The following is a 26,767-nucleotide window of genomic DNA, read 5'->3' as shown; positions in this document are numbered from 1 at the left end:
GGTTCCAGATTCTCCCTTGAAACACGAACTCCCTGCTATTGACTCCCTTGTTATTGAGTCTAAAGTTAGAACTAGGGTTGGTTTCATCTGTCATAGTTCCTAATTAGATACTCGGATACAAAACTTGAAATCTCTGATTAAATTTGAAACTAATTCCCGGACAAGAATTCTTAGAGAGTTCTCTAATCCTGACTTGGGAACTTAAAATTGGATTAAATTCCAATACCTTTTTCTTGCATCAGTCTCTCATTGGTCAAAATTCAAATATTAAAATCGAGACAAGAAAATCGATCAGAATTTTGACAAATTCCTCTGCAAATCCAAGACTGCTATATGAAGAACCGGTTTATACGGGGTACAAATTTTAGGCCGAATTTAAAGAAATTGAGCGGCGGCTTAAATTTAAGCCGCCGCTCAAATATGGTTGATTTCACTTAAAATTGTATTCAATGTTTCAAGATTTAAGCCGGTGCTTAATTGAAACCGGTTTTTGGCGGATTTGAGACGCGGCTCAAATTCAATAAATTCGGACAGTGGTGATGGTAAACCTACAGAGCAAATTTCTAAAAGACAAATCAAAGTCGGTCCAGTATTAAAAAACTTAAAAAAATAATCAACAGGTTATTTATGAAACATAATATATTTAACAGCACTATATACAAACACTGCATATGTATATTTCATTGAACACACGATAACACTAAACCTTTAACTTTATATCCAACCCAGTTCTCAAATATTGAAATCTTTGAGGTCGGAAGAACCCAGAATATCAAGAAAGATTTGAGAAATAAATTTCATCTTAATTTGATCTGATGGAAATACCAAAATGGAGGATATTTTTTTGTTATTTGTCCATCTCCAGTTAAGGTTATATATCTACATGGTGCTTAAATCTCAGTGCAATAAAATGTCCAACAACAAAATATTGATTTTCAGTTATAGAAAACTTTGTTTTTTTGACAATTCCTTGTTAACTGTGTTTAAAAATTTAAAAATTAGAATTTAAATTTTCTAATTTTGAAAATGTTTAATCGTCGGACACTGTCAATAGTTAATATTTACAGTGGGAATCATAAAACTGGGGAAAAGAGAAGACGACGTTTGATTGCAATCATCTGTGAATTAAATATCGTTATCGTGAAATGGGTAAATACGGCGCCGTCACTAGCTGTGTTTCATGTTCATTGGACTATGTAAAATCATAACTCGAGACTATACTGTCGATTTCCTATTCCGCAGGTTTATGGGCACCACTGTAATAAGTTGATTAATGATATTATATAATGATATGGTGATTACAAATAGATACGTGAAGAGTAGTGTGAGGCACATTGTGTTTACGCAGGTTATATATACAAATACATAGTTAACATGTACAATGTGTGTACTTCGCCGATTTACAGGCCGATTTACTTTTCTATTGGGGTACATATTCTTATTACATATTTTCACTCAAGCTCTCCACAATTATGAAATCTTTTACATGGACAAAAGTTGAATCATAATAAATTTAAAAATCAATGAAAGAAAAGCTAAAGACAAAAAAAGGACTGCTCTCTTATAACACAAAGTACTCCTTTTGTACTTTGTCTTCGCCTACACCTCTATAGTCATACCTCCACCTTCCCCTTTATTTCATAGGTTTCTCCCCCTCCCCTCTCAATCCACACACCATTCTTCGCCCACACCTCTATAGTCATACCTCCACCTTCATCCCTTTATTTCATAGGTTTCTCCCCTCAATATCCCCACCCCATTCTTAATCCTCTTCCTCCATAGCTCATATATGTACAGTCATATCCAGAAAACAATAGAATAGGAAGACGACATTATAGCGATATTTAAGTGTATTCAATGTTGTTCCAAAGCAAATAGTTTTCCAACTCACTTATTTAATGGGTCTGTTTACACTGAACAATTGTTGTGTCTCATGCTCATTGGATTTTTGAAGTTTGAACTTAATTCTAAGAGTCGTCTATTTCAGAGTTTCTGGTTATCACTGTATCCTATTTCCATCCTTCCTCCATTTCTACCCTTCCACCCCTATCTCTACCCAACCTCTATCCCTGTCTATACCCCACCTCTCCTCCAACTAACCCCAGTCTCTACCCAACCTCTCTCCCTGTCTACACTCCACCTCTCCTCCAACTAACCCCCATCTCTATGTCTTCATCCCAAAAGTCTTGAATCCAAGTTTGCTGCATCTTATTAGAATATGTTGCATCTCTAGGGATATGTTTAATCTAAACTGTTCAACGTATCACAAGCAGCTGAAGGGAGTATTTAAGGACTATTTCAAGAGTCCTTTCATGCAAAGATTGGAATGTCCGATTTACAAAGGTTCCCTTGAAACCTTAATCTCATCTAAAACGTGGAAATATCTTTGCCTCTGAGGCTCTGACTCGAAAAGTGTGTAATTTTGATAATTTTTCCATTTCTTCTTAAAAGCAAAAAATGCGCATTTCACATTTTTAGTTTGAAATAAACAAAAACATGGATATCTTATTCATTTATCAGAGAAATATTTGAAGGGTACCGTTGTAAAGCGGGTATTCACATCTTTGCACAGAGGGTCACTTAAATTTACGCTTACAGTCCCTTTTATTAAAATTTCGAAAACGGGGAACCAGGAATCTTTGGTGGGGGGAGGGGGGAGTAGAGTTGCATATTTAAACAGACATAGCTAGGTCCTAGAATACTTGGTTCTAATTGAGTTTATGGTATAGAACACGAGTCTATATTTCCTCCTCTCTCTGCTGTATGAAGCATATCAATGTTTATCATATTTCCAATAGAGAGTTCAGCAATACATCCGGTCAACCCAGTCCAGTAACTATGTGTGGATATTCCACTATAATCCTCTACTCCACCTGAAATATTTAAAATGTTAAACCTTATATATTTCCGAGGATAATAACAGATTAAGTTAATCGTCACACTTCACTACAGTGAAACCCTTAATATCGAATACATCGGAAGTATTTATAAAATGTCGTCTTGACAATTTCAATGAGTTTTATACTATATTACGTAAATTTCAGTATTTGCGAAAATAAATAAATAGCCATGAATATGCGGGAACAGTTTTAAAGAGTTCCATATAATCATTTAATTAAAAAAACTAAATATCTGCAACATTCCATTATCAGAAAGTGAAGAATACGACCTTTGATGAATTCTTTCGATGTATTCGTTATTAAGGGTTTCACTGTATTTTGTATGAATTTGAATTCACAAATGCTCAATTTCTAACGCTCTGTAAAATATAAAAAGAAGTTAAATGCATGGACTTCGTTTAGATCTTACAAGAAAGTCAGGAATCCTGTACTCTAAAGCCTATAATTAACCATTTCATAACACATTGTTAGACATATATATTATATAACCAATCTTAATACTACAAATAATTCCAGAGATTTTTAATATTTTTAATTTAACAGTCTTTACTAAATCTCCAACCTAAGGCTTCTTAAATTTGATCTAGTATTAGCTCTGGCTTTACTTGTAAATGTGTAGGTGCCACAGCTATAGGTTTTCAAGAGGTTTAGAATAGAATCTTAGCTCTTTTTTAAATTTTAAAAAAGACTTTAGTGCAAAACTTGATAGAAAATAATCATTCTTTTAAACCTTTACAGAACCTGACCTGAACCTAACGAAAATTGTCTCAATTATTGAATAAGATAAGAATTTGCGTTGCTTTAAAGAATCCGACATTGAACAAAATTAAAAGTAAAACAAGAAAACCTTAAAAAGTTTTTTTTATAAAATTAAACTTAATCAATTAAATGAAAAATAAAATTTCATTGGAAACAGGTATCACGGCATGCCGCATGGATTAGATACTTTAATGAATTACTATTCAGCACGTGCCTATATATAAACCGGTTTTTGCATTCAGCTGTCGAAGGTTTCCAGGTGCAGAACCGGTTATGACGTCACCGTTGTCCACCATTAAGGAAGCAGTTTGTTCAAGTCTAAATAGTATATATAATGATAATAACAATATTATAGTAAAAATACTATTGATAATGAACAAAATATTAATGATTATAATAATAATGATAATAATAAAAATGAACCTTGTAGCTCTGACTCTATGCCAAAGTCCATCATCTATCCTGGTAGAATTATATTCTAGAACCATCTCTCCACTTCCAACATTAAACACAAACTAAACAAAAAGTATTTTTTAATAGATATTCTTTATTCTCTGGAATAGGATTAGATGTGACGTATGGATATATTTAATCAAAATAGAGATGGAAAAAAAACCTACCGGCCCAGTTCAGTTCAATAATTATATTTTTGCCAACCCCATTAAACCTTTATGCACATTACAAATCCAGTCGGTTCATCCTTTATCTAACACGCCCTTCATACACAACACTTCCTACGTCTGTAAATATTATTTCCCCCAGTTTATCCTATCCTATCCGTCCCACCCATGTTCAGAAATTGATTTTATCCTGTATTCCCCTTGTCAGTTGTCACTTCCTTTAGATTCTTTAAGAACCTTATAAAAGTTTGAACCGAAGAGAAAACAAGGTTACAGATTGTCAATGTTGTTAAATCTCAATTTTCTTTGATGTAGTAATATCTAATTTAGTATTTTTAAGCCCCTTAAACAACTTAATCCCCCCCTCTTCCCTTCTGTAAACCCATGGGCAATCTAGTGTGTAAGTAGGAAGCAAATAAAGTGTACATTTTCTCAGTGTGTGTGTTTACTCAATCCGTCTTCACAATCTGCTCTCTACTCATATATTAAACAGGGGGAACCAAGGAACTTTACTATAGGAGAACTTGGATTTCTAGGAGTTCTTGGAGTACTAGGAGTAGTTGGATTTCTAGGGAAAGTAGGAGAACAATCAGTACAAGCAATACCAGGAGTACTAGGATAACGTGGAGTACTTGGAGCAGTTTGAGTTCTAGGAGTTCTTGAAGTACTTGGAGTACTTGGAGTTCTAGGGGTACTTGGAGTTCTAGGAATTCGTGGAGCACTAGAAGTAGTTTTAGTTCTAGGAGTTCTTGGAGTACTAAGAGTTCTTGGAGAACAATGAGTACTAGGAGTACTAGGAGTACTAGGAGTACCAGGAGTACTTGGAGTACTTGGAGTACTTGGAGTATTTGGAGTACTTGGAGTACTTAGAGTACTTGGAACACTTATATTACCAGGAGTGCTTGCAGTGCGTCGAGTACTTGAAGTGTGTGGACTACCTGGAGTACAAGGAGTACTTAAAGTGATAAGGGTTCTAGTAGTACTTTGAACATTTGAAGTACTTGAACTACTAAGCAATGCCAAGAGTATTAGGCGTATTTAAAGTACAAAGTATCTGGAAACTAAAGTTTGATTCCATTTTAAAGTTTAAATCTTTTGATAAACTGGGTATTATGATATTTAAAAGTTTGAGAAAGCTGTCAGTTTAATATTGGTTTTAATTAATTTGGATTCTTTAAAATAGCCTTAGATTGGACTGAAAATATTTGAAGAATTTACAGGATTGCTTTGCAGGAATTTTTCTAAAATAAAAAGAAAGCAATAAAACTATAAAATATTGTAAAATATTGGTATAAACAAATATATATTATTGTTTTCACTGATAATATTTATTCTACATTAGATTTCTTTGATATGAGATAATATATATATAGATGGGATAAAATTAAGAGACGTAAAACTTTTTTGGCGAACACGAACAAATTGGAAAACTTTAAGATTAGTTTTTACATTATTTAAGACCATATACCAGTCAATATTTCTCTAGTAGTAAACCGTTTATTAATTATTAAAACCCTCCCTTCCTTCCCTTCCTTCCCTTCCTTCAGGAATATTCGGGACAGACAATGTCCAGAATATTATATGTCCTATCTTCAAAGGAAAAATGCCGCTTTTGTCCCTGAAAAACGGTTTCACGCGACCCCTTCCCTTCCCTTCCTTCCCTTTCTTCCCTTCCTTCCCTTCCTTCCCTCCCTTCCCTTCCTTCCCTTCCTTTACAATATTACCCTACCTTACTATAAAACATGTATACTTAATAATTTCTATATTTCCCCCTCTATTTTTGATAATTTCTTTCTCAATACATATATGTCGCCTCCCCCCCTACTCGATCCTAACTTATAATACTTCTTTCCAGCTTTCCCCCCCTACGAATAAATCACCCCTCCTCTGAGATATAAAACAACCATGCCAACTAAATATAAACAATTTTTCCTAAAAGGACTGGAAGCGTTATTTCAAGTGAACCTCTTTGCAAAGATGGACATTCCTGCTTCACAACTGTATCCTTGAAATCTTTATATGATTAATAATGTGGAAGATATTGTCGGTTTTTAGGTTGAAAGCTTTTAATTCTAAAAATTCATATATGTTTTCCTGCATTTGAAATGTGCAAGTAACTTTTGTAGAGAAACCAGAATTGAAAATAATTAGTTTCTAAATTTTCAAAGTTCCTTAAAGGTCCTTAAAGTTCCTTTCGGTTCCTTTAAGTTCCTTTAAGTTCCTTTAAGTTACTTTAAGTTCATTTAAGTTCCTTTAAGTTCCTTTAATTGTTCCTTTAAGTTCCTGTAAGTTCCTTTAAGTTCTTTTAGTTCCTTTAAGTTTGTTTAAGTTCGTTTAAGTTCGTTTAAGTTCCTTTAAGTTCCTACAAGTTCCTACAAGTTCCTTTAAGTTCCTTTAAGTTCCTTTAAGTTCCTTTAAGTTCCATTAAGTTCCTTTAAGTTCCTTTAAGTTCTCCTTTAAGTTCCTTTAAGTTCGTTTAAGTTCGTTTAAGTTTAAGTTCCTTTAAGTTCCATTAAGTTCCTTTAAGTTCCTTTAAGTTCCTTTAAGTTCCTTTAAGTTCCCGTCACCTTTCTATATTATTATTGTTTCCTTGCAAGAACACCTTTGAATCTAAACCAGTGACCTTCTGACTATTCAGATTGAAATAACCAACATGATCCTTCTTGCCCATATTTTTCTTTCCCATCTTTAAAAAAATGGAAAATGAAAAAAAGGGGAATATGCGATGTTTTAGACTTTTTAGAATTGTTATGCTTCTTAAAAACATAAGAAACCTCATTTAAAAGCTAGGACAAGGATATTTCAAGGTTCCAGGACTTGTATAATTTTATCTTCCCTCTACATTTACTTGGATTAAGGATTAAACCTCATAACATTTTCTCCAGTTTTATTATCCTTAACTGCCACCATTTTATCTTGTAGGCACTATCAGGACATATACACACCCAATAACCAGCAAGTATTTCATGCTAGGTATAGAGTAACATTAAACTTTAATGTTGTATATTCCAATATTGCACTTTTACTTATTTTTAAGAAAAAAGTTCTCAATGGAATGTAGATTTGTGACTTCTATTATGAAATATCAACTATTTACGAATGCGTCGAAAAATAATCGATGACTATTGTTTGTAATATCTGAATGATTTGTTAGGAATTAAATTGATATGTTTACGATCCGAGTTGAATGTTGCATCTTTCTGAGTGTGTATGGACACTAAGTTCTTCGGTGTGAGTCGTTTTTAACAATTTTCTCTTTACAGACGTAACAGATAGAAGTACGATCAGTAGCGATCAAAAGCTCTTTTTTATCGCATAAGCCTTTACCCCCCTTCATTTTTCGCGAACACTCCCTTTAAAGAACAACGTTATAAAAATTGGACTTTAAATATGAGAGACCTCGAACTTACACTTTCGTCTTTTCGTTCAATTGCAAAGTGAGAGATTTAGCTAAATATAACAAGGATGTCAATGCCCACCCCACCCATTCTCCTTCCCATAGATCACAAAAATAATATGATTAACATTAAAAATCAAGTGCAGTAGCACTAAAATAATAGTTTTGAGAATATTCCCGAATATATAATAATTTATAATCAGAAAACCTAAATTTGTTATATTTCTGGTGAATTATCTAGTTGAGTTAGCATATAAAACAATTATGGAAAACAAAAATAAGGCAATTATTGTAAACTATAATTTACTCATATACGTAATCGTAAACTATTTATGCTTATGAAATAATAAAATTTCTAAAATCTTAGTTAATTACAAAGTAATGTTTAACATGTTTAAAAATGTTTAAAATGTTTTTAAATCCCTAAGAATGGATTCAATCCTTCTTTCTCCTAATACCTGGAGGTATCCGTTGTGAACTCCGAGCAGGAGATAATCAGGAGTTGGTTCCGATTTCTCTCCTCCCACCCACATGAGCAGTCCATGGGCTGATGTAACACGCAGTCTGATATTGATGGAGTTAGCAGTCCCTACCAAACTAAAAACATAATTAGTTAGCGCTAGCAGTCCAAACCAAACTAAAAAACATAATAAGTTAGCGCTAGCAGTCCCTACCAAACTAAAAAACATGATAAGTTAGCACTAACAGTCCCCACTAAAATAGAAGCATGATTAGTTAGCACTAACAGTTCCTACCAAACTAAAAACATAATTATCATGCGCTGGCAGTCCCTACCAAACTATAAACATAATTAGCTAGTGCTGGCAGTCCCTACCAAACTATAAACATAATTAGCTATTGCTGGCAATCCCTACCAAACTATAAACATAATTATCTAGCGCTGGCAGTCCCTACCAAACTATAAACATAATTAGCTAGTGCTGGCAGTCCCTACCAAACTATAAACATAATTAGCTAGTGCTGGCAGTCCCTACCAAACTATAAACATAATTATCTAGCGCTGGCAGTCCCTACCAAACTATGAACATAATTATCTAGCGCTGGCAGTCTCTACCAAACTATAAACATAATTAGCTAGTGCTAGCAGTCCCTACCAAACTATAAACATAATTATCTAGCGTTAGCAGTCCCTACCAAACTATAAACATAATTATCTAGTGCTGGCAGTCCCTACCAAACTATGAACATAATTATCTAGCACTAGCAGTCCCTACCAAACTATAAACATAATTAGCTAGTGCTAGCAGTCCCTACCAAACTATAAACATAATTAGCTAGTGCTAGCAGTCCCTACCAAACTATAAACATAATTATCTAGCGCTGGCAGTCCCTACCAAACTATAAACATAATTATCTAGCGCTGGCAGTCCATACCAAACTAAAAACTAATAAGTTAGCAGTATCAAATGACTTAAGGCCCGTTATGATTTTTCTTATAATTTGTTCGCTCTTCCTTTCGTTTTCAAGTGATCGTTTGATATATTCCTGCCGGTTTCTCTAGCTATGCAATAAAATGAGTATTGAAAACCATTTTCAGTTTTTAGAAACTGGCAACAACTGTAGAATACAGCCAAGTTTTCTCTTTTTATTTCGGTTTATATTGGATCATTTCCAAAGCAATGAAAGAATTGAATTTCCTTAATTATCAATTACAGCTCTGAACCATAGGACTTAACACTTTATGTACTTTTTTCACCAGTTCGTTATAGGTTAGTTAAAACAAATAAACAATGAACACTTGCCACAAGCTCTGATTTTCTAATTTCTATATCTTTGAAATCCAATGTCGTAGACCTTAGATATTTCAAAGTATGAATTATGTTAGATCAAACAATCTAAGTTTGAAATATCAAAGATTTACACCATCAGGTTCAAAAGATGTAAAGATTAGAAAATCTAAATTTTTGGCAAATACTATGACATCAGGTTGAGAAGGTGTAGGGATTTTAAAATTTTGAATTTACTGCAAGTGCTCAGTACCTAACGTAACGGAAAGTACCATCGTTCGTTTTTAAATTGCATCAGTTTTTTTCCGATCTTGCTTCAACAATAACCGTTCTTTAACGGAATTTTCCGCAATTTTTTTTAAAACTTCCGTTCGGCCATCCCTTGTTGAACCTCTTGGTTAAAACCGGGGTTTGCGTTTTACATTTCCACAACTCCGTTTTAGTAAGAAGAAGATAGAACTTGATTTCTTCAAGATATTCATCTTTAATCTCTTCTTCAACTATGTATATTCAAGGAATAAAATGTCAAATATTTCTAATCTTAGTTTTCTCATAACTTTGGAATAAAACACATATGCGCAAACACAATGCGTTCTTTTATATTTTCTTAAAATAGAAACATTGCATCATACTGACTTTTTGGAACCCTTTCAGTTTTTTGTTTGTGGAAAAAAAAAACATTTTTATGTGTTTATTCAAGAATTCCCAACTGTAAACTATATAAAAGAAAGATTAAAGATTTCTATAACAAAGACGAGGAATAAAATGGCGGAAATTCGTTTCATTTAACAAAAAGAAACGAAAAAAGACTGCAGTCGTTATTAACACGATTTTTCTTCACTTAAAATATGATCAAAATTAGTAATAATGTGAATTTTCAAAATTGATTTTAATAAGATTAAATTTTGAATTATAAATTCAATAATCAATATGCTAAGAACTAACTCTTCTACAGGTTTGGAATATTTGACAAGTTCTAAAAATACAGATGCAGAAAACTTAACCCTAGAGACGTCTATTTAAATAAAACAAGATTGTTCAAATCTCTTAAAAGGATTGTTGACGTTATTTACGTTAAGATGGGCATTTAGGATTAACAACAATACCATTAAAGGGATTCTAGCCGCTATTTACTTTAAGATGGACATTTAGGATTCACAACAATACCATTAAAGGGATATCTTGCACATTATTGATAAGATAAAAGTTTGAAGAGTTCTGTTGTGAATCAGGTATTCCCCTGGAAGTCCCTTTAATTTCTAAATTTAGAATTTCTTTTCTAGAATTCTAAAAATGTACTTCCTAAACTTGAGACATGTCGAGATTCATAACTAAAATCTAATTTAATTAAGATTACTATGTGGTTTGTAAATGCATTAAAATTCTTATTTCTTAATTTACATTCTTACATATTTTCTTACCGCACTTATATAAAGTTACTTACTATAACATAAAGTTACTTCCTCTAATATAAAGTTCCTTAATCTAGTATAAAGTTACTTAGTCTTACATGAACATTCTTACTCTTTCATAAAGTTACTTACTATAACAAAGTTACATACTCTAGCATGAAATTACTTACACTAACATAAAGTTACTTGCTCAAGCATAAAGTTACTTACTTTAACATAAAGTTACTTACTTTTGGTAAATATCCTGATTGTTGAAGAATAAGTAACTGTTTCCTGTGAATCCTAGAGAAAAAATATCATTATTGTTTTAATTTTAATTATCATGAATTATTATTTATTTATTTCTAATTCAACTTCTAATCTGTTTAAATCATAGTGTTAATGTTGTTGTAATTGAAATTGGAACTATTCTTTATGTTAATTATTGATATTTTAATTTTGGAATTGATTTCATTATTATTCCTGTTCTAGCTCCTGGTATAGGAGGAGTACTACTTTACCTGGTATAGTATAGGAGTCTAGAGTAGAAGTACTACCTGGTATAGTAGAGGAGTCTGGAGTAGGAGTTTTACCTGGTAAAGGAGAGGAGTCTGGAGTAGGAGTAATACCTGGTTTAGAAGAGGAGTCTGGAGTAGAAGTACTACCTGGTATAGTAGAGAAGTCTGGAGTAGGAGTACTACCTGGTATAGTATGAGGAATCTGGAGTAGGAGTACTGGAGCTGGAGTACTACCTGGTATAGGTGAGGAGTCTGGAGTAGGAGTACTACAGGATTCTCCTCCCCAGCCTAGAGGACACTGACAAGAGAAGGTATCCAGGTTTGGAGAACAGATTCCAGCTCCACAAGGAGATCCTTGGCAGGAGTGCACACAGCTCTCAACATTTAACCCGGAGAGAGCAGAACCAACAAGTTGGATTGGTAAACCGTTTACAACCAACTAGAAAGTAAAAAAGTAAGATAAAATTATCTTTACACGGTCTACTGAGGATCGAAAGGGATAGTTTTCTAAAACTGTGACTTTAATTTCTTTGAGTGCATTACATTTTACTTAATTAATTTTCTCTGTTTATATCGTCTCAAACTCAATGTTTTCTTATATTTTTCCCCATGTTTTGATAGAAAATTGAAGGGACTGTGTCCGAGTGTAGTAGTCTTCCATTTAAAGAGTGGTATTTCAAATCTGCAATTAGGTACCCTATAAACATTTATATGAGCAGAAATCAGAACGATATCGTCACTTTAGTATGTTAAAATTACGACAATATCCTTAGATATTAGCAGTATAAATCCGTGAATCTCCTGAGAAACCAGCATTGAAAAGGATCAACTTTTTGCGGTAAAAATAAGTAAATCTCATTCCTCATAATTTTTCGCAGATTCAGACATTCTATTCTTTTGATGGAGAGACATTTGAAATAACATCTACAAACCCATTAAGAAAAAGAAAGGAACTGAGTCTCTGCCACAAAATCAAATTTCTTAAACCCTATATTTTTGCAACCCAATGTCGTAGACCTTAGATATTTCAAGCTATAAATTCTGTTAGATAAAATAGTTTAAGTTAGAAGTATCAAAGGTTTAAACCATATAAGGTTACAAATATAGGGATTAGAAAAAGCGAGTTTGTGAAAAAATAAACTCAATTTATTTAAAGCATTTCATACCTTTTGTATACATCCGTGAAACGCAGTTGTGATAGGTAGATAGGCTGATAGTATACCGTACTCCGGTACCCCACCCAACCATAGGTTCTGAGACAGGGAGAGCTGAGTAAACCCTCCTGGAGAAGTAACCGTCTCCCCCTCCTCTCCATCCAGGCTGAGATAAACCTCTCTACCCGTCCTGGAGATTGTCAGAGAATGCCAGGATCCAATCTTAACCTTGCTCCCGCTCCTAAAACAAGAGATTCTATAACTAGGGATAAGCTAAACCTCCCCTGGGGTTCAGACTATACTTTCAATATTAAGATTTAAGAAAATATTGAGAATTTTTCTCAAGTTTTGGTGTCACACACCACAACCCCTGCTCAGATCATTATCACTGTAAACTCCGGTTCATTTCAAGATATACCGGGGCGACCTTTAATCAGCTACATCACGCTGTATACAGTACACATACGAACCATATAAGGCCAAACTATCCCCGTCTTAATCAAATTGATGTGTTATGGAGTCAATTAATTTCTCACCGCAAACACTAATTTTCAAATTCTGAAATCTTTGCACCCTGATGTCGTAGATCTTTAATTTATTTTAAATTATGAATATTGTGAAATCACGTATAGGCTGAGTAAATGCGAGTAATCAGAAATATTAACTGTTCATGGTGATAAGTCCTTTAAATTCGTTACTAAAAGATCTCTTATAAGTACATATAATACATAAATCAGTACAAATGAGTCAAGAAGTAAATGAACAAATGAAAAATGTCAAAGGTTTCGTTACACTTCACTGGAGAAGAAAGAGAAGAAGGTCAAAGGAATTGAGTCTTTGCCACAAACACTGATTAATCCAAATATCTTCGCAACCTAATGTCGTAAACCTTAGATATTTAAAACTATAAATTTTGGGCGTTAAATGATAAAATTATTAATCAAAAAACGTCCCTACAATTTGAACGTTCAATTGGAACGTTACATAACCCACATAGTTACCAGATAACTTATTGATCTGTGTATGCAAAGGGATTGTAATTTTGTACCCTCATCCTTAATTTTCTCGGATAAACAGATCAAAATATTAAAGCAATATATATTATTTTCAATATTTTTTGGAAGTCCATGCATGAAAAATGTTGAATTTTAATATGAGATATGTTAACGCTTTTAAACGTAAACAATTTCCAACCATGAAAATCCGTCAAATACAATAATAAACCGGTTTTATGAACTCAACTCTGTGGAAAATTAGATACAGTTTAAAGGGAGTGTTCGCGAAAAATGAAAGGGGGTATAGGCTTAATGCGATAAAAAAGCGCTTTTGATCGCTACTAATCTTACTTCTAGCTGTTGTGTCTTTGAGGAGAAAATTATTAAAAACGACTCACACCAAAGAACGTAGTGTTTATACAAATTCGGAAAGAGGCAACATTCAACTCGGATCGTAAAAAATCTATTTAATTCCCAACAAATCATTTAGATATTACAAACAATAGTCATCGATTATTTTTCGACGCATTCGTAAATAGTTGATATTTCATAATATTTTGTATTTTTCATGATCTGAGAGTTACATTTTTCCTGTTTCGAGGATTTTTGATAATGAAGACGACATTTTCATGTTTCCAAGAATGTTCGAAAATCAAAAATATTATGAAATATTAACTATATATGAATGCGTCGAAAAATAACCGATGACTATTGTTTGTAATATCTGAATGATTTGTTGGGAATTAAATTGATTTGTTTACGATCCGAGTTGAATGTTGCATCTTTCCGAATTTGTATGGACGCTGCGTTCTTCGGCATGAGTCGTTTTTAACAATTTTCTCCTTATAGACGCAACAGATAGAAGTAAGATTAGTAGCAATCAAAAGCGCTTTTTTATTGCATTAAGCCTATACCCCCTTTCATTTTTCGCGAACACTTTCTTTAAATCTGAAAGCCCAAGTCGTAAATAAGGCCCACCGACAGCTTAGACCTGAATCGTATTTTCTTGAATGTTATAAATCGCCTGCTCTGGACATATACAGAACTATTTAAAAAAAAAAACTAATTCTTGAACTAATCAATACAGCAAGATTTAAACAAACCAAAAATTTCCCCACCGTAGTTTGCACAGTATAAGACGATGAAACAGCAAAGTTGGCAGACAGATTAACAAGTAAGAATTTATAAATTAAATCTTAGCATTTGAAAAATTGTGCTTAAAGAAGAATCTATTTATCTTTCCCCTCTCTAGATATTGATTGAGTAACCCTGTTTATGTATTTAGTCAAGTTTGAATGGAAACTAAATCAAGTTTAACCAACCCTGAACTCAATCCTGCCTAAAACAATTTTTCTTTCATTCTTTTTAAATACTATTTCCTGATAAAAAGAATTACTGTTTGGAATGGTTTGTTGTATTGCAGGGTTGGAAGGGAAACAACAGTTGCTCCGGGTATAAATTTACTCTTGGAGTAGAGCTCAAACTTTACTCCAACCTAAAGCTTGAACAGTAGCGATCCTATTTAATATTATATCATTTATGTTTTAGCATTTTAAGCTCCTTTTCAACAATATTTTAATTCATTTTTTATATTTTATCTTGTTCTTAAATGAAAAAAATGTAAGATTAAATTCCAGAACTAAAGGATTTATTTTGATTTTAAATTATGATTCCTTTGGGCAAAGTTCGAAATCAATGAAACAAATTTTTACAATCAAATTTTCGAATGTTTATTGGCTTTAAATTGAAAAACTGTTTTCTCACAAATATTCTTTTGTTCAAAATCAAAAGGTTTTCCAAACGTAGAATTTACAACATTTTCTATTTACAATAGGTTTACTATAGTTTGTGCTTATTTCAAAATTATTGTATCACCCTCCATATCATGCATGGTGCAATGGTTAGTCAAATTTTTTAATTCAATGTCGTTTTGAACATTTTAAAGTTAATTTACGTTTCAACGTTATAGAATTAAACTATGTTTTGTTTTTAATAATTTTAGAGTTAGTTAATCAAACTCTTCTGTTCAGATTTTAATTAAATTAACTGAATCGAAACTTCATGGGATAGGATTCATTTTTAATATTTTCAACAAAACATTTTTACCATTCTTAAAGTCTGAGATCATTGAGAAATTATTTTTGGAAAATTCGGGCAGAGGAAGAAACATTGCTTCGAAGTAAAAAGTTCCAATGCTAATGGTGAAATAAAAATGCATAAAGTTGATTAAAGTTTTAAACATTCTTCACAAAAAAGTTAAGCTTTGAAATCTTTTGTCTCTTAATATCTTCTTAATACCATGTTGCAAACCTATTCAGAACAATACACATACATTTGTGTTACTGCAAATAGGAGGTAATACAGAAAGATAGAAAGAGAAATGTATGTTATCTCAAGTTTCAAATCTTGAATGCAACACGGACCAGGATTTCTTGCTCCGGGTATATTCACTATTCCGTCTCCGTAGTTGGGATTACTTCACATCATTTTACACCAGGATACACAATTCTGTAGTTCTAGGGTTATCTTAGAGAGGAAACCCACGAGTTTAATGCAAACCAGAGAATAGGAAACCCTAGGGGTTTTATTTAAACCTAGAGAATAGGAACCCCAGGTTTAAACAAGGAAATAGGAAACCCATGACATTATTTAAAGCAAAGTAAAGTAAGCCCAGGGTTTTATTCAAATCAAAGAAGAGGAAACCCAGGGCTTTTATTTAATCCTTAGAATAGAAAACCTAGGGTTTTATTTGAGCCAGAGAATAGGAAACATAGGGGGTTATTTAAACCAGAGAATATGTAACCCAGGGTTTCATTTGAGCCAGAGAATAGGAAACCTAGGGTTTTATTTAAACCAGAAAATAGGAAACCTAGGGTTTTATTTGAGCCAGAGAATAGTAAACCTAGGGTTTTATTTAAACCAGAAAATAGGAAACCTAGGGTTTTATTTGAGCCAGAGAATAGTAAACCTATTGTTTTATTTAAACCAGAAAATAGGAAACCTAGGGTTTTATTTAAACCAGAAAATAGGAAACCTAGGGTTTTATTTGAGCCAGAGAATAGTAAACCTAGGGTTTTATTTAAACCAGAAAATAGGAAACCTAGGGTTTTATTTGAGCCAGAGAATAGTAAACCTATTGTTTTATTTAAACCAGAAAATAGGAAACCTAGGGTTTTATTTAAACCAGAAAATAGGAAACCTAGGGTTTTATTTGAGCCAGAGAATAGTAAACCTAGGGTTTTATTTAAACCAGAAAATAGGAAACCTAGGGTTTTATTTGAGCCAGAGAATAGTAAACCTATTGTTTTATTTAAACCAGAAAATAGGAAACCTAGGGTTTTATTTAAACCAGAAAATAGGAAACCTAGGGTTTTATTTGAGCCAGAGAATAGTAAACCTAGGGTTTTATTTAAACCAGAAAATAGGAAACCTAGGGTTTTATTTAAACCAGAAAATAGGAAACCTAGGGTTTTATTTGAGCCAGAGAATAGCCAGAGAAAAAAGTTACAAATTTTTATAAGGTTTCATGAAGACAATGCATTCATATTAGATATCTGATTACAGTCTAGTATCTAGTATAGTATCTTATATCAATATAAGGTTTCATGAAGACAATGGTTTCATATTAGATATCTGATTACAGTCTAGTATCTAGTATAGTATCTTATATCAATGCACTAGACCATTGATGAGTCTACAGATTATAAGAACAATATTGTTACAGAGCTTATATCGGATAATTAATCTATTCTCGACCAAAGGAAATCAGAGGGAATAGGAGTCTACTTAAAGGGACTGTAAGCGTAATTTCAAGTGACACTCCCTGCAAAGATGCCAAAGTCCTATTTCTTACGGTGCCATTGAAACCTGCTCAATTTTGTGGAAAATATTTTCGTTTTTCTAGGTTCAATAGTGATTAATACCAAATAGATTCTAGTACAATAGATAGCAACGTAGAATTTGTACACTCAGTACAGCTGTATTCTGACGTCACAATTGTGTCAATTCAGTTTTTGTGTCCGACAAAATTATTAATAATAGTGATATTTTATAATATAGTACTAATCTTACAGTAAAATAAGTGCAATTGTATCTGTTTTTTATTTTCTGTTTTTACACTTTTTTATTTAATCTTGGAAAACGTGTCAACTAATGTGAGAAAATTTTGTTTTCCTTGTTATATTTGACACTTGTGACGTTGTGTATAATTGGTCCATTTCTCTGTTGCCACCTATATTTTCCTAACGGTACCCTAAACTCTGAGGCATAAATTTCAGACGCGGCTCCAATATGGTTGGTTCCACTTAAAATTGTATTCAATGTTTCAAGATTTAAGCTCAAGTGAAACTGGTTAATGACGGATTTGAGACACGGCTCAAATTCGTTAAATTCGGACCCTGTTTAATTATGTGGAAGATATTGTCGCTTTTTTAGGTTTAAAAGAGTTTCATACTGATTAAAACTAATGTGGATTTCTTCGGTAAAGAAAACACAATTAAAAATAACCAGTTTCCAAATTATAAGCATTAATGTCTGATTCAATCTTGTTCAGAAAAAGCTTTAAAGGGTACCATTGCAAATCAGACATTGCCATCTTTCATGGGGGTCGCTTACAATTACCCTTACAGTACCTTTGACTTCTTTTGAACACAAGGGACCCATGAAATGGTGGAATAGGAAGACGACTGTTAGAATGCTTTTTGGCTTGAAATAGTCGAATAAACATGAAACACAACAGTTGTTCAGTGTACAGTGTACACGTACATACTCATTTTACTTTATAAGTTGATTTTCAACCTGATGCAATACATGCTTCATGACAACATCAAATGCGCACACGATTGATTGATAAAATAAATATTTTACCGCACTTTTAACCAACATTACCGACCTATGATTCACCCAACAGAGGGACGTTAAGTTACTTTACGTCCCTTTGGACAATTAAGTAAAATGACGGCCCGCTATACAAAGTGTAAAAAAATATTGCGCATTTTCATCTCTAAAGACGATAAAGTTGAGTACAACTACTTTTTCGGGAATTTAAAAATTTTACTTAATTAGTAAAGTAAAATTCCCTTAACTTCCCTCTGAAGTAGATGTAAATAATTAAACAATCAAAAATTGCAATATGCTGATTTCAGTAATCCGTAAAAGTTTAAAAATGTTTTTATTCTTGCTGAGGATTAGGAATACAGAAGAAAAACATGTGAAAAACGTCTAAAGAATTATATTTCAACAAAAAGACTGTATTTTCACTTGTAGTGAAAAATATTTTGTCCGTTTTTGAACTGCTAAATTATTCTTCATTTTCACATGTTTAAATTGATAAAAATTTAAAATAGAATGAGAGGAGACATGAACTAATTACTCTTATAAGACTTTAAGCTTCATGTTTGAAGAGCTTGTGGAACTGTCGGAGAAATTCTAAGTATGAATCCTCGCCTAGATTTCCCGGGTCAACTTTTCTAAAACTTGAATAGTTCCAGTAGGATATTCTCAGGGAGAAGGTTTAAGATATCAGATAGGGAGACATCTGCAGGGAGTGAAAGAGATCAGAGTTACAGAGATAAGAGTGTATAGAAAGGGATCAAGAAGTGTAACGGATCAATTAAGTAAGGGATCAGAGAGCGAGGGATCAGAGATTTTTAGATCAAGGAGTTAGGAAACAGATTTTTTCAGGGATTACAAATGAATAATGGATGATGGTGGAAGGGATTGGAGCATAAAGAATCAGTGGAAGGGATGAGAGTGGGATGCATCGATCTAGCCAGCCTACATTTTGTGTCTATAACATGCTACATACTGGACCCATCGGTACGAGTTACTATTACTAAATGTTACTACAATTACGCTAGACAAGTAAATCCTTGTGCCGGTTTTGATCATACAACGATTGGATCGGGGTTGGGAAAAAAAGAGAGTTATGGATTAGGTTGGGACCCGTGGGAGGGATCAGATTGTAAGAAATCAGATCAATAGAAAATAAAACTCTTTGAGTTTTAATGTTATCTTTTTAGTTATATTTTCTCATTCTCCAATGCCAGCACCAAAAGAATATAAAAATACGAAATCGACATTTAACAAATAGTTATTATGGATGTTCAAAGGTTAAAAGGAAAGAAATATGTAGTATATATGAAGGAACTTGTGCCTTACATAAAGTTGAGGTGAAATGCTCTTACGTTTTATTTTTCATGAGATAATAAATATTGATAATATTTTCACTTTTCAAATTATTCCTAGCTTTCCTTTACTTATATTTCATATTTGGGATTTTTTCATAGCTATTTCTTTGAACTCAAGTAAATACATGAATTAGAATTAAACAAATACATAGAATTTTGTGCATCAAGTTTAACATTTAATGAATATTCAGATCAAAGTAGTTGTTTTACCACCTGTATGTATATTGAAAAGACTTTTCAATAAAAAAATCTATCCACTTAATTTAGATTTAGATAATAAATTGAAAACATTTCCGTAGACATGGTTACACTATGTTACTCAATCAAAATTTGAGGCAAATCGGTCAATGGGTTCGTGACAGATAGACAAACCAAGATCACTCATATATTGAGAAGATTTATGTTTAATTTAGGGTTTCCATCGAAATTTTCGTTGAACGAAATTCGCGAAAATGAACGAAATTCATTCATTTTCGTTCAAAATTTTCGCGAATTTCGATGTATTTTCGACCCATTTTCGTTTAATTTTCGTTCGATAAAAATCAAATGTTTCAATTTTCGCGAAAGAGATTGAACGAAAATTTGGAAACCCTAGTTTATTTACATCTTTAAAAAAAACCAATGACAAAAATAACACAATTTCTGTTTTCATAAAGGGTTTACCGAAATTCGAATCAATCCCCATGGAGTCATTTGAGGCTATACAAAAGTGATTGATCGGTTGAGTCTGTTTAAGGCTTTTGGATAAAAAAAAACAGACGACAAGCCGAAAATATAGATACAATACAAATATGAAATCAGACATAAGGGCCAAAACATAACCTTCCTTTCCTATACATCCGAGAATTCAGAACTTTGTTTACAATATTTGTTATTAATAGAAACCAAACTTGACAACCCCTATACAGGGGTCCATATAATTCCATCTGTTCAATCCCAAATGTTGATTGATTGATATTAGGGGCAGAAATAACCAAGGATGTAAGGCAAGGAAATTCATTTCAGAAGTGTACACATCTTTAGTACTGCAGTGTACTGTCTCTGGGCGCTAATGTAAACACAATACGGATGTCGAAGCCTGACATGGGATCCATCATTCACATAAAAAATCAATGAAATATTCTGGTAATAGGAAATTATTATGTGAATTATCAAAATTATCAAAATTTAATGCTTTTAACCTCAATGGATACTAAACGAACACTGATGCATCTATTATTGTTTACAAATTCCGCCCAAAGAGAACTGGTTTCAATATGTACACAGAGTATACATGACCGCAATTGACTTTCCTTGCCTTACATTCTTGGAAATAACCATTGTAAACAATTGGAAGTATAATGTCAAGTTGTAGAAAAAATTCCATACTGCAGAATGTTTACCGCGCGCAAGAGAGTGTTTATTTTTCTGTATATCATAACTTATCTCTTATATTGAATACTAATTTTTACATCTTTTAACACCCAAAATGCAGTACACATTTCTGAAGAGTAGTATATGTACACAAAAACTTGTCAAAGTTCACAATGACATATAAAGTGTACTTTCATGCCCCTAAATGTACTTTCAACCCCGATCCCATTTGGGATTAGAAATGGAATTATACATGGACCCCAGCCCCTATATGGTCATCTCCGTGGATCTAATTCTATTACTAATCCTATTATTTAATGTTTTCAAAGTTTAAAGTATACAAATCTAGGTTTATAATTAATACGAAGAGTGTATAGTCTGTACTATATGCATACAATTACTTTAATTTTGGATTTGCATAAACAGCATGCACTGCAGAAATAGTTTTGGTGAGATTACACACTAAATGTTTGCATACATTTAACATTTAAAGGACATGTTGACATTTAACATTAAAGGACGTGTTGGCGTAATTTAAAGTCCAATTCGCACCGGTACCCTGTATACCTTTAAACCTTTAAACCTTTAAACTATCGGAGATAGCTTCCCTTTTTCTTGCTGGAAATTGAGTGTCTTCGGGAAAACTTGTGGCGTCATTTGAATGAAGTGCATCTGCGTACATGATCAATTTTCTGCAAGGAAAACAGGGATATCTGCCTCATCAATGTTCAATCAATCAAGGTTTAAAGGATACATTGTTGCCAATTTATTATTGAAGGGTAACTTAAAAATACGCTAACAGTCCCTTTAAGTGAAGTTAACTGTTTAAAAGTTTAACCAATATAAAGGGTTCTCCTCCCCCCCCCCCCCTCCTAAACTAAGATGGACCCTAAGTTTCTCTTGGCTTTTTCAATACTGTCAAAAGTGCACTGAGAGGGTTTAAATCTCCCATGGGAGAAGATTTAAACCACAAAGTATTAAATCCCGTCTTACGATTGAGGTCTGTCTATATCTACCGACTTTATTCATTCAAAGGGACTGTACTTGTAATTTTAAGTGACCTTCCGTGCAAAGATGACATGGCCACGATTTACAACAGAACCCTTGAAACCTTCATCTGATCTAAAATGTGGATGATACCGTTGTTGAATTGTGTTCATCGGATCTAAAATGTGGATGATACCGTGGTTGAATTTGTGTTCATCTGATCTAAAATGTTGATGATACCGTTGTTGAATTGTGTTCATCTGATCTAAAATATGGATGATACCGTGGTTGAATTGTGTTCATCTGATCTAAAATATGGATGATACCGTGGTTGAAATGTGTTCATCTGATCTAAAATGTGGATGATACCGTGCTTGAAATGTGTTTATTTCTGTGAGTTTCTCCATTGCTGTTTATAAACAAGGAATTCGCAAGTCTCTTTGGCAGAGAAACCGGAAATGAAAAAAAAAACAGGTTTTAAGAAACAAAAACATTTATATCTAATTCATAAAGTTTTCAAGGGTACCACCGTAAATCGGGCATTGCCATCTGCAGTGCATGAGGCTCACTTAAAATTACGCTTGCAGTCCCTTTAAAATGGCATTCTAAACCACATCAATTTATGAAGTTTAGTCTTCCTGACATGTATAGTATATAGCGACAAAAAAAACATATTTTGAAATGTTTTCTGTTTTGTTCAAATTGAGCTCTCATGTCACAACTGTATGCTTGAAACCTTTGACAAATCAAGGATATTAGAACTATTTTATTTTATTCGCAGAAGTGTTATTACTGTCTAACAATGCAAGCTGCTCAAAAAAAGCAGTATTGGTTTTCCGGAAGTCTCAGAAAAGAAGAAAAATTTTCCTCAGAAAGTAAACACACTATTTTTAGCCATAAAAATTGGATTTGCTAGGATCATCAGCCAAATGTTTAATGTGTAGTATACGGTTGTGAATGGGAAATGCCACAAAATAACTGGAAAATCAACTTATGTCTACAGTCTCTTTAATGAGTAAAATTTGAAGAAAAAAATGGGATGAATATGAAAAAGCTTAGCTGGACGTAAAAAAAGAAAATCTCTTACTCCCTGCTTATTCTGGGAAAGAGAGCCATTTATATTTTTCTACTAAAGTACAATACATAAAGTACCTTGCAATAGCGATTCCGTTTCCAAGATCAAATGCAAACTCCACAAATCCCTGGTTGAGAAATACTGCCACAAAGTCGCCCTTCCCATCGTTTCTGTTTCCATTGTAGAGAATAAGTCCCTGGAGCTGGGAAGGATTGAAGACGATCTCCATTTCTAGCCAAATCAATGCAGCGTCTCCCAATCCAGCGTGACGCAGAAAAGAATCTCCCACAAAACGCGGCATCTGGAAAAATTTAAACGTTCTAAAACACAAAATCTCCATTCCACTAAATCTGCAGATTTAATCCAATGTGGGGAATGCAAATTAAATTAACTGAAAGAGTAATTAGTGACGAGGGATTAATTAAATGTTTCAGACCAGTGAATAAATTAATTATTCAGGCCCAACTTATGATATTATAGAATCATAATTTATTTTGCAACTGATATTAATCCTGCCAACCAACTATATGTAGAAAACTGAACAAACCTAAACATCAGCCAACCTAACTGAGAAACTTTTTGATTGTTTTGCATGCAGTGCCTATTTAACTTTTTCAACTAAAGGAATTGAGTCTTTTCCAAAAATTAAAGTTTTCTCATCCCTATATCTTTGCAAGCTGATGACGCTAACTGTTGATATTTCAAACTTAGTTTATCTAATCCAACGATAAATCTAAATCTAAGTAAAGATTCAAAACCTTTCGGAATAACTTTAGGACTACAATTTCATAATCTGTATGATGTAGAATCAAAGTCGTCTTTATTAAGTAAGTCTTTTTATGATTTTATAATTTGTAACTTTATAACTCTAAAAATGTGCCCAGTCAGCCATAACCGTTAAAAATTATAAAAAACTTCAGTTTTATTTTTGTTAAATTCGAAACCTCAGATTAATTTATTTTAGCTTTAAGCTGGTTAATGACTGCATCACATCAAGGACTTTCAACTAAAGATCTTTAAAGTTTTACGAGTGTAACTTTAAAAGAATCAGATTTTAGTTGCTAACTATTTTTTTTTGATCTACAGGGATGTTGGTCTTCTTTTATCTGATGAAATTAGAAGATAAAACTGTCAGTCCAATATTTTTAGATAACCCTGTAATACCTCCGAACAGCATGAGCTCTGAATTAAGTTTATGTAATATGCACAATTTGCACACTGCAAAGTACCAGTTTTGCATTCCATTGCAAATGCATTTGGTTTAGAGTAGGGCGGGGTCTTAAATATTGCTTTTATTTGTATTGCAAGAAAAAGGAGAGGTGTGGAGTGGAGGGGGGGGGGGGGTTAGAAAGCTTTTGCCTTCACAGCAGGGTCTGCCTTTTTAATCTGAGGTTGGATTAAATGAGGATTTCTCCGGGTGGTCTGGATGATTGGTTCTCAGGATAAAGATTATTCTTAGACTCTGGTCTACTCTCTCTACATACATACAGGGTTACCCACAAAGCATGAGACTTCAGAGACGACTGTACTGAATTTATACTGTCTGTTTCCTTATATTTATGTCAATAGTTCAGGCATAGTCTTAATTTAACCTCGTAATCATCATATTTTAAGAGTTTCAGGTCGTCTTTACAATCTCATCCTTCTTGGGTAACCCTGTAGTTTTTTCAAGGATGAAAATGAATCCTATTTCTAGAAAAGTAATAAAACCAAGTTTGTAATTAATTAAGTAAACACAATTATCATACAGATGTAAGGCAATTAAAGGCTAATAAGCATTAATTAGATAATAATTAGATTTATAAAGATTTCTAATTACCTGGATGTGTTCTTGTCTCTGGCACCTGTCTCCAGAGCTACCCAGAGGACAATCACAACCCTGCCTGCTCTGGTTGGCCGGGTTGGATGAGAAGGGAGAACTCTGATCTCGACAAGTTCCCTGTCCACACATACTGTTGGAGCAACCTGGAGTTTTGCATACTCCTAAACAAGAAACAAAATAGAACTAGATACCAAGTTCACCCTTTATCTTCCAATTACTTTCATTATTCGAATCCTTCAAACTGAAACACGCAAAGAAGGAATTGAGTTTTTGCCAAAAGCTCAAATTATTCAATCTCTAAATCTTTGCAACCTGATGCTTTAGACCTTTTATATTTAAAACTTAGAATATTTGATCTAAAATATGGTTTGAAATATTTGAGATTGTAAAAATTGTAAAAAATTAGGGATTAAAAAATCGGAGTTTAGGGCAAAGACTCAATTCCTTTCATCCGTAACCTAGCCCCCCCCCCCGCCGCCGCCGCCGGCCCGGCCCCACCTTTCTTCACGCTATTCTTCAAAACTAAACCACGGAAAAACCAAAAGTTTTCTGTTCTTTTGTTGACCTGACCTCACGACCCAGGAATGTTAAGTAGTCCAACTTTTCCCTCTACAAACTTTTCATCATTCATCCTGTCCTGGTTATATATCCCCCTTGTGGTTCTGTAAGCGTATACCTCCCACCACCCCCACCCCCCTATCTCCAACCCCCCTGAAGTATTAGACCCCCTTCCCCTCTACTTCCCTAATATTCCAATGTCATCAATAATTTATCATTTTAAAAATTCGATCGTTATTTTTCCGTTCTACTCGTTCTTTAACGAACACAGCGATCCTCAATGTTAAAAAATATTAAAATTTGAAAGATGAAGAAACAATGTTTATAAAATATGAATTTCAACGTAATAAAATCTGTGTTCAATATAGCAATACAATGAGAACTTTTGATTTAAACTTTTTATTTCTACCAAGCTTTCAATCGTATGATACACATAAACATAGAAGCAAAGAGAAGCTGTCAATTAAAAGCTTCTCTTTGTTTACTTGTAAACTTGTTTTAGTTTATACAAATTTATAGTTTATATCTATATTTTATAAATATTTATAGTTTATAAAAATCTATAAAAAAATTGTTAAAACTGAATTAAAACTAAAGTAGAAATGTCGTCTTCATTGTATTGATATATACGCCGATCACTGTATGTGCACAACGTGTTTTTTGTTTAACAAAAAGTGCTTGTCCTAAAAAACGCTCTTCTCTAGATACCTGTATCTATCCCTCCGATGGAGTCTCCTCCGGTAGAAACAGGGTTGAAACTGTAACTTAAATCATTTATCTCCAAGTGTCTCACACAACCCTGCAACCCCTGATCAACTCCGACAAAATTCTTGACATTCCTCATTTCTCCAGACCCACCAATATACACCGGCTGGTTAAATGTTATCCTTGAGAAGAGACCCTGAAAAAAATATTTAAGTTATTTTGATCAAGTTGGAAAATAATGATTTTAGGAGGATTCGTGATTTTGCCACAAACTCAAATTTTCAAATCCTCATACATTTTCAATCTGATCGTTTAACCTTTAATATTTGATCTAACTGGATTCATATTCGGATATATCAAAGGTCTACGACATTTGGTTGCAAAGGGATTACAAAATTTGAGTAAGGAACATTTAAGAATTTAATAATTTTTAGCAAAAGAAGCAAAAGCATCCTGAGAGCCTATGTTCATAAATAATACTAAAATCTGTAGAAAACATGGAGAAACTAACAAGAATGTAGTTTACTCTATACATAAAATTGTCAAACTTTAAATAATCTGAGTTCGAATTTAATGAATTTAAGCCGCGGCTCAAAT

At 33.2% G+C, this 26,767-nt stretch overlaps 1 protein-coding gene and 1 long non-coding RNA gene across 2 annotated transcripts in view; both read right to left on the bottom strand.

The window, feature by feature from the left end:
* Positions 1 to 621: 621 nt before the first annotated feature.
* LOC111708163 (uncharacterized) lies at positions 622 to 2,477 on the bottom strand. The gene is made up of 2 exons (XR_002766598.1): positions 2,118 to 2,477; positions 622 to 2,061 (listed from the first exon to the last, which is right to left on the bottom strand). It is a non-coding gene; the product is annotated as an uncharacterized LOC111708163 (long non-coding RNA).
* Positions 2,478 to 2,539: 62 nt separating this feature from the next.
* Positions 2,540 to 26,767, bottom strand: part of LOC111708153 (pikachurin) — a 37,442-nt gene continuing 13,214 nt past the window's right edge. The window contains exons 10-19 of the mRNA XM_023481445.1: positions 26,174 to 26,366; positions 24,905 to 25,068; positions 23,163 to 23,386; positions 12,500 to 12,728; positions 11,568 to 11,772; positions 11,067 to 11,118; positions 8,135 to 8,273; positions 4,083 to 4,174; positions 3,874 to 3,977; positions 2,540 to 2,873 (exon numbers count right to left, since the gene is read on the bottom strand). Of these exons, the coding sequence (XP_023337213.1) occupies positions 2,719 to 2,873; positions 3,874 to 3,977; positions 4,083 to 4,174; positions 8,135 to 8,273; positions 11,067 to 11,118; positions 11,568 to 11,772; positions 12,500 to 12,728; positions 23,163 to 23,386; positions 24,905 to 25,068; positions 26,174 to 26,366 (1,557 nt within the window). The 3' untranslated portion in view covers positions 2,540 to 2,718. The remainder of the gene's footprint in view (positions 2,874 to 3,873; positions 3,978 to 4,082; positions 4,175 to 8,134; positions 8,274 to 11,066; positions 11,119 to 11,567; positions 11,773 to 12,499; positions 12,729 to 23,162; positions 23,387 to 24,904; positions 25,069 to 26,173; positions 26,367 to 26,767) is intronic.

The sequence above is a fragment of the Eurytemora carolleeae genome, unplaced genomic scaffold (genome assembly GCF_000591075.1).
Source record: "Eurytemora carolleeae unplaced genomic scaffold, Eaff_2.0 scaffold134, whole genome shotgun sequence".
Classification (NCBI taxonomy): Eukaryota; Metazoa; Arthropoda; class Copepoda; order Calanoida; family Temoridae; genus Eurytemora; species Eurytemora carolleeae.
The sequence above is the reverse complement of the archived record's forward strand: the minus strand, read 5'-3'. Positions and strand labels throughout refer to the sequence as shown.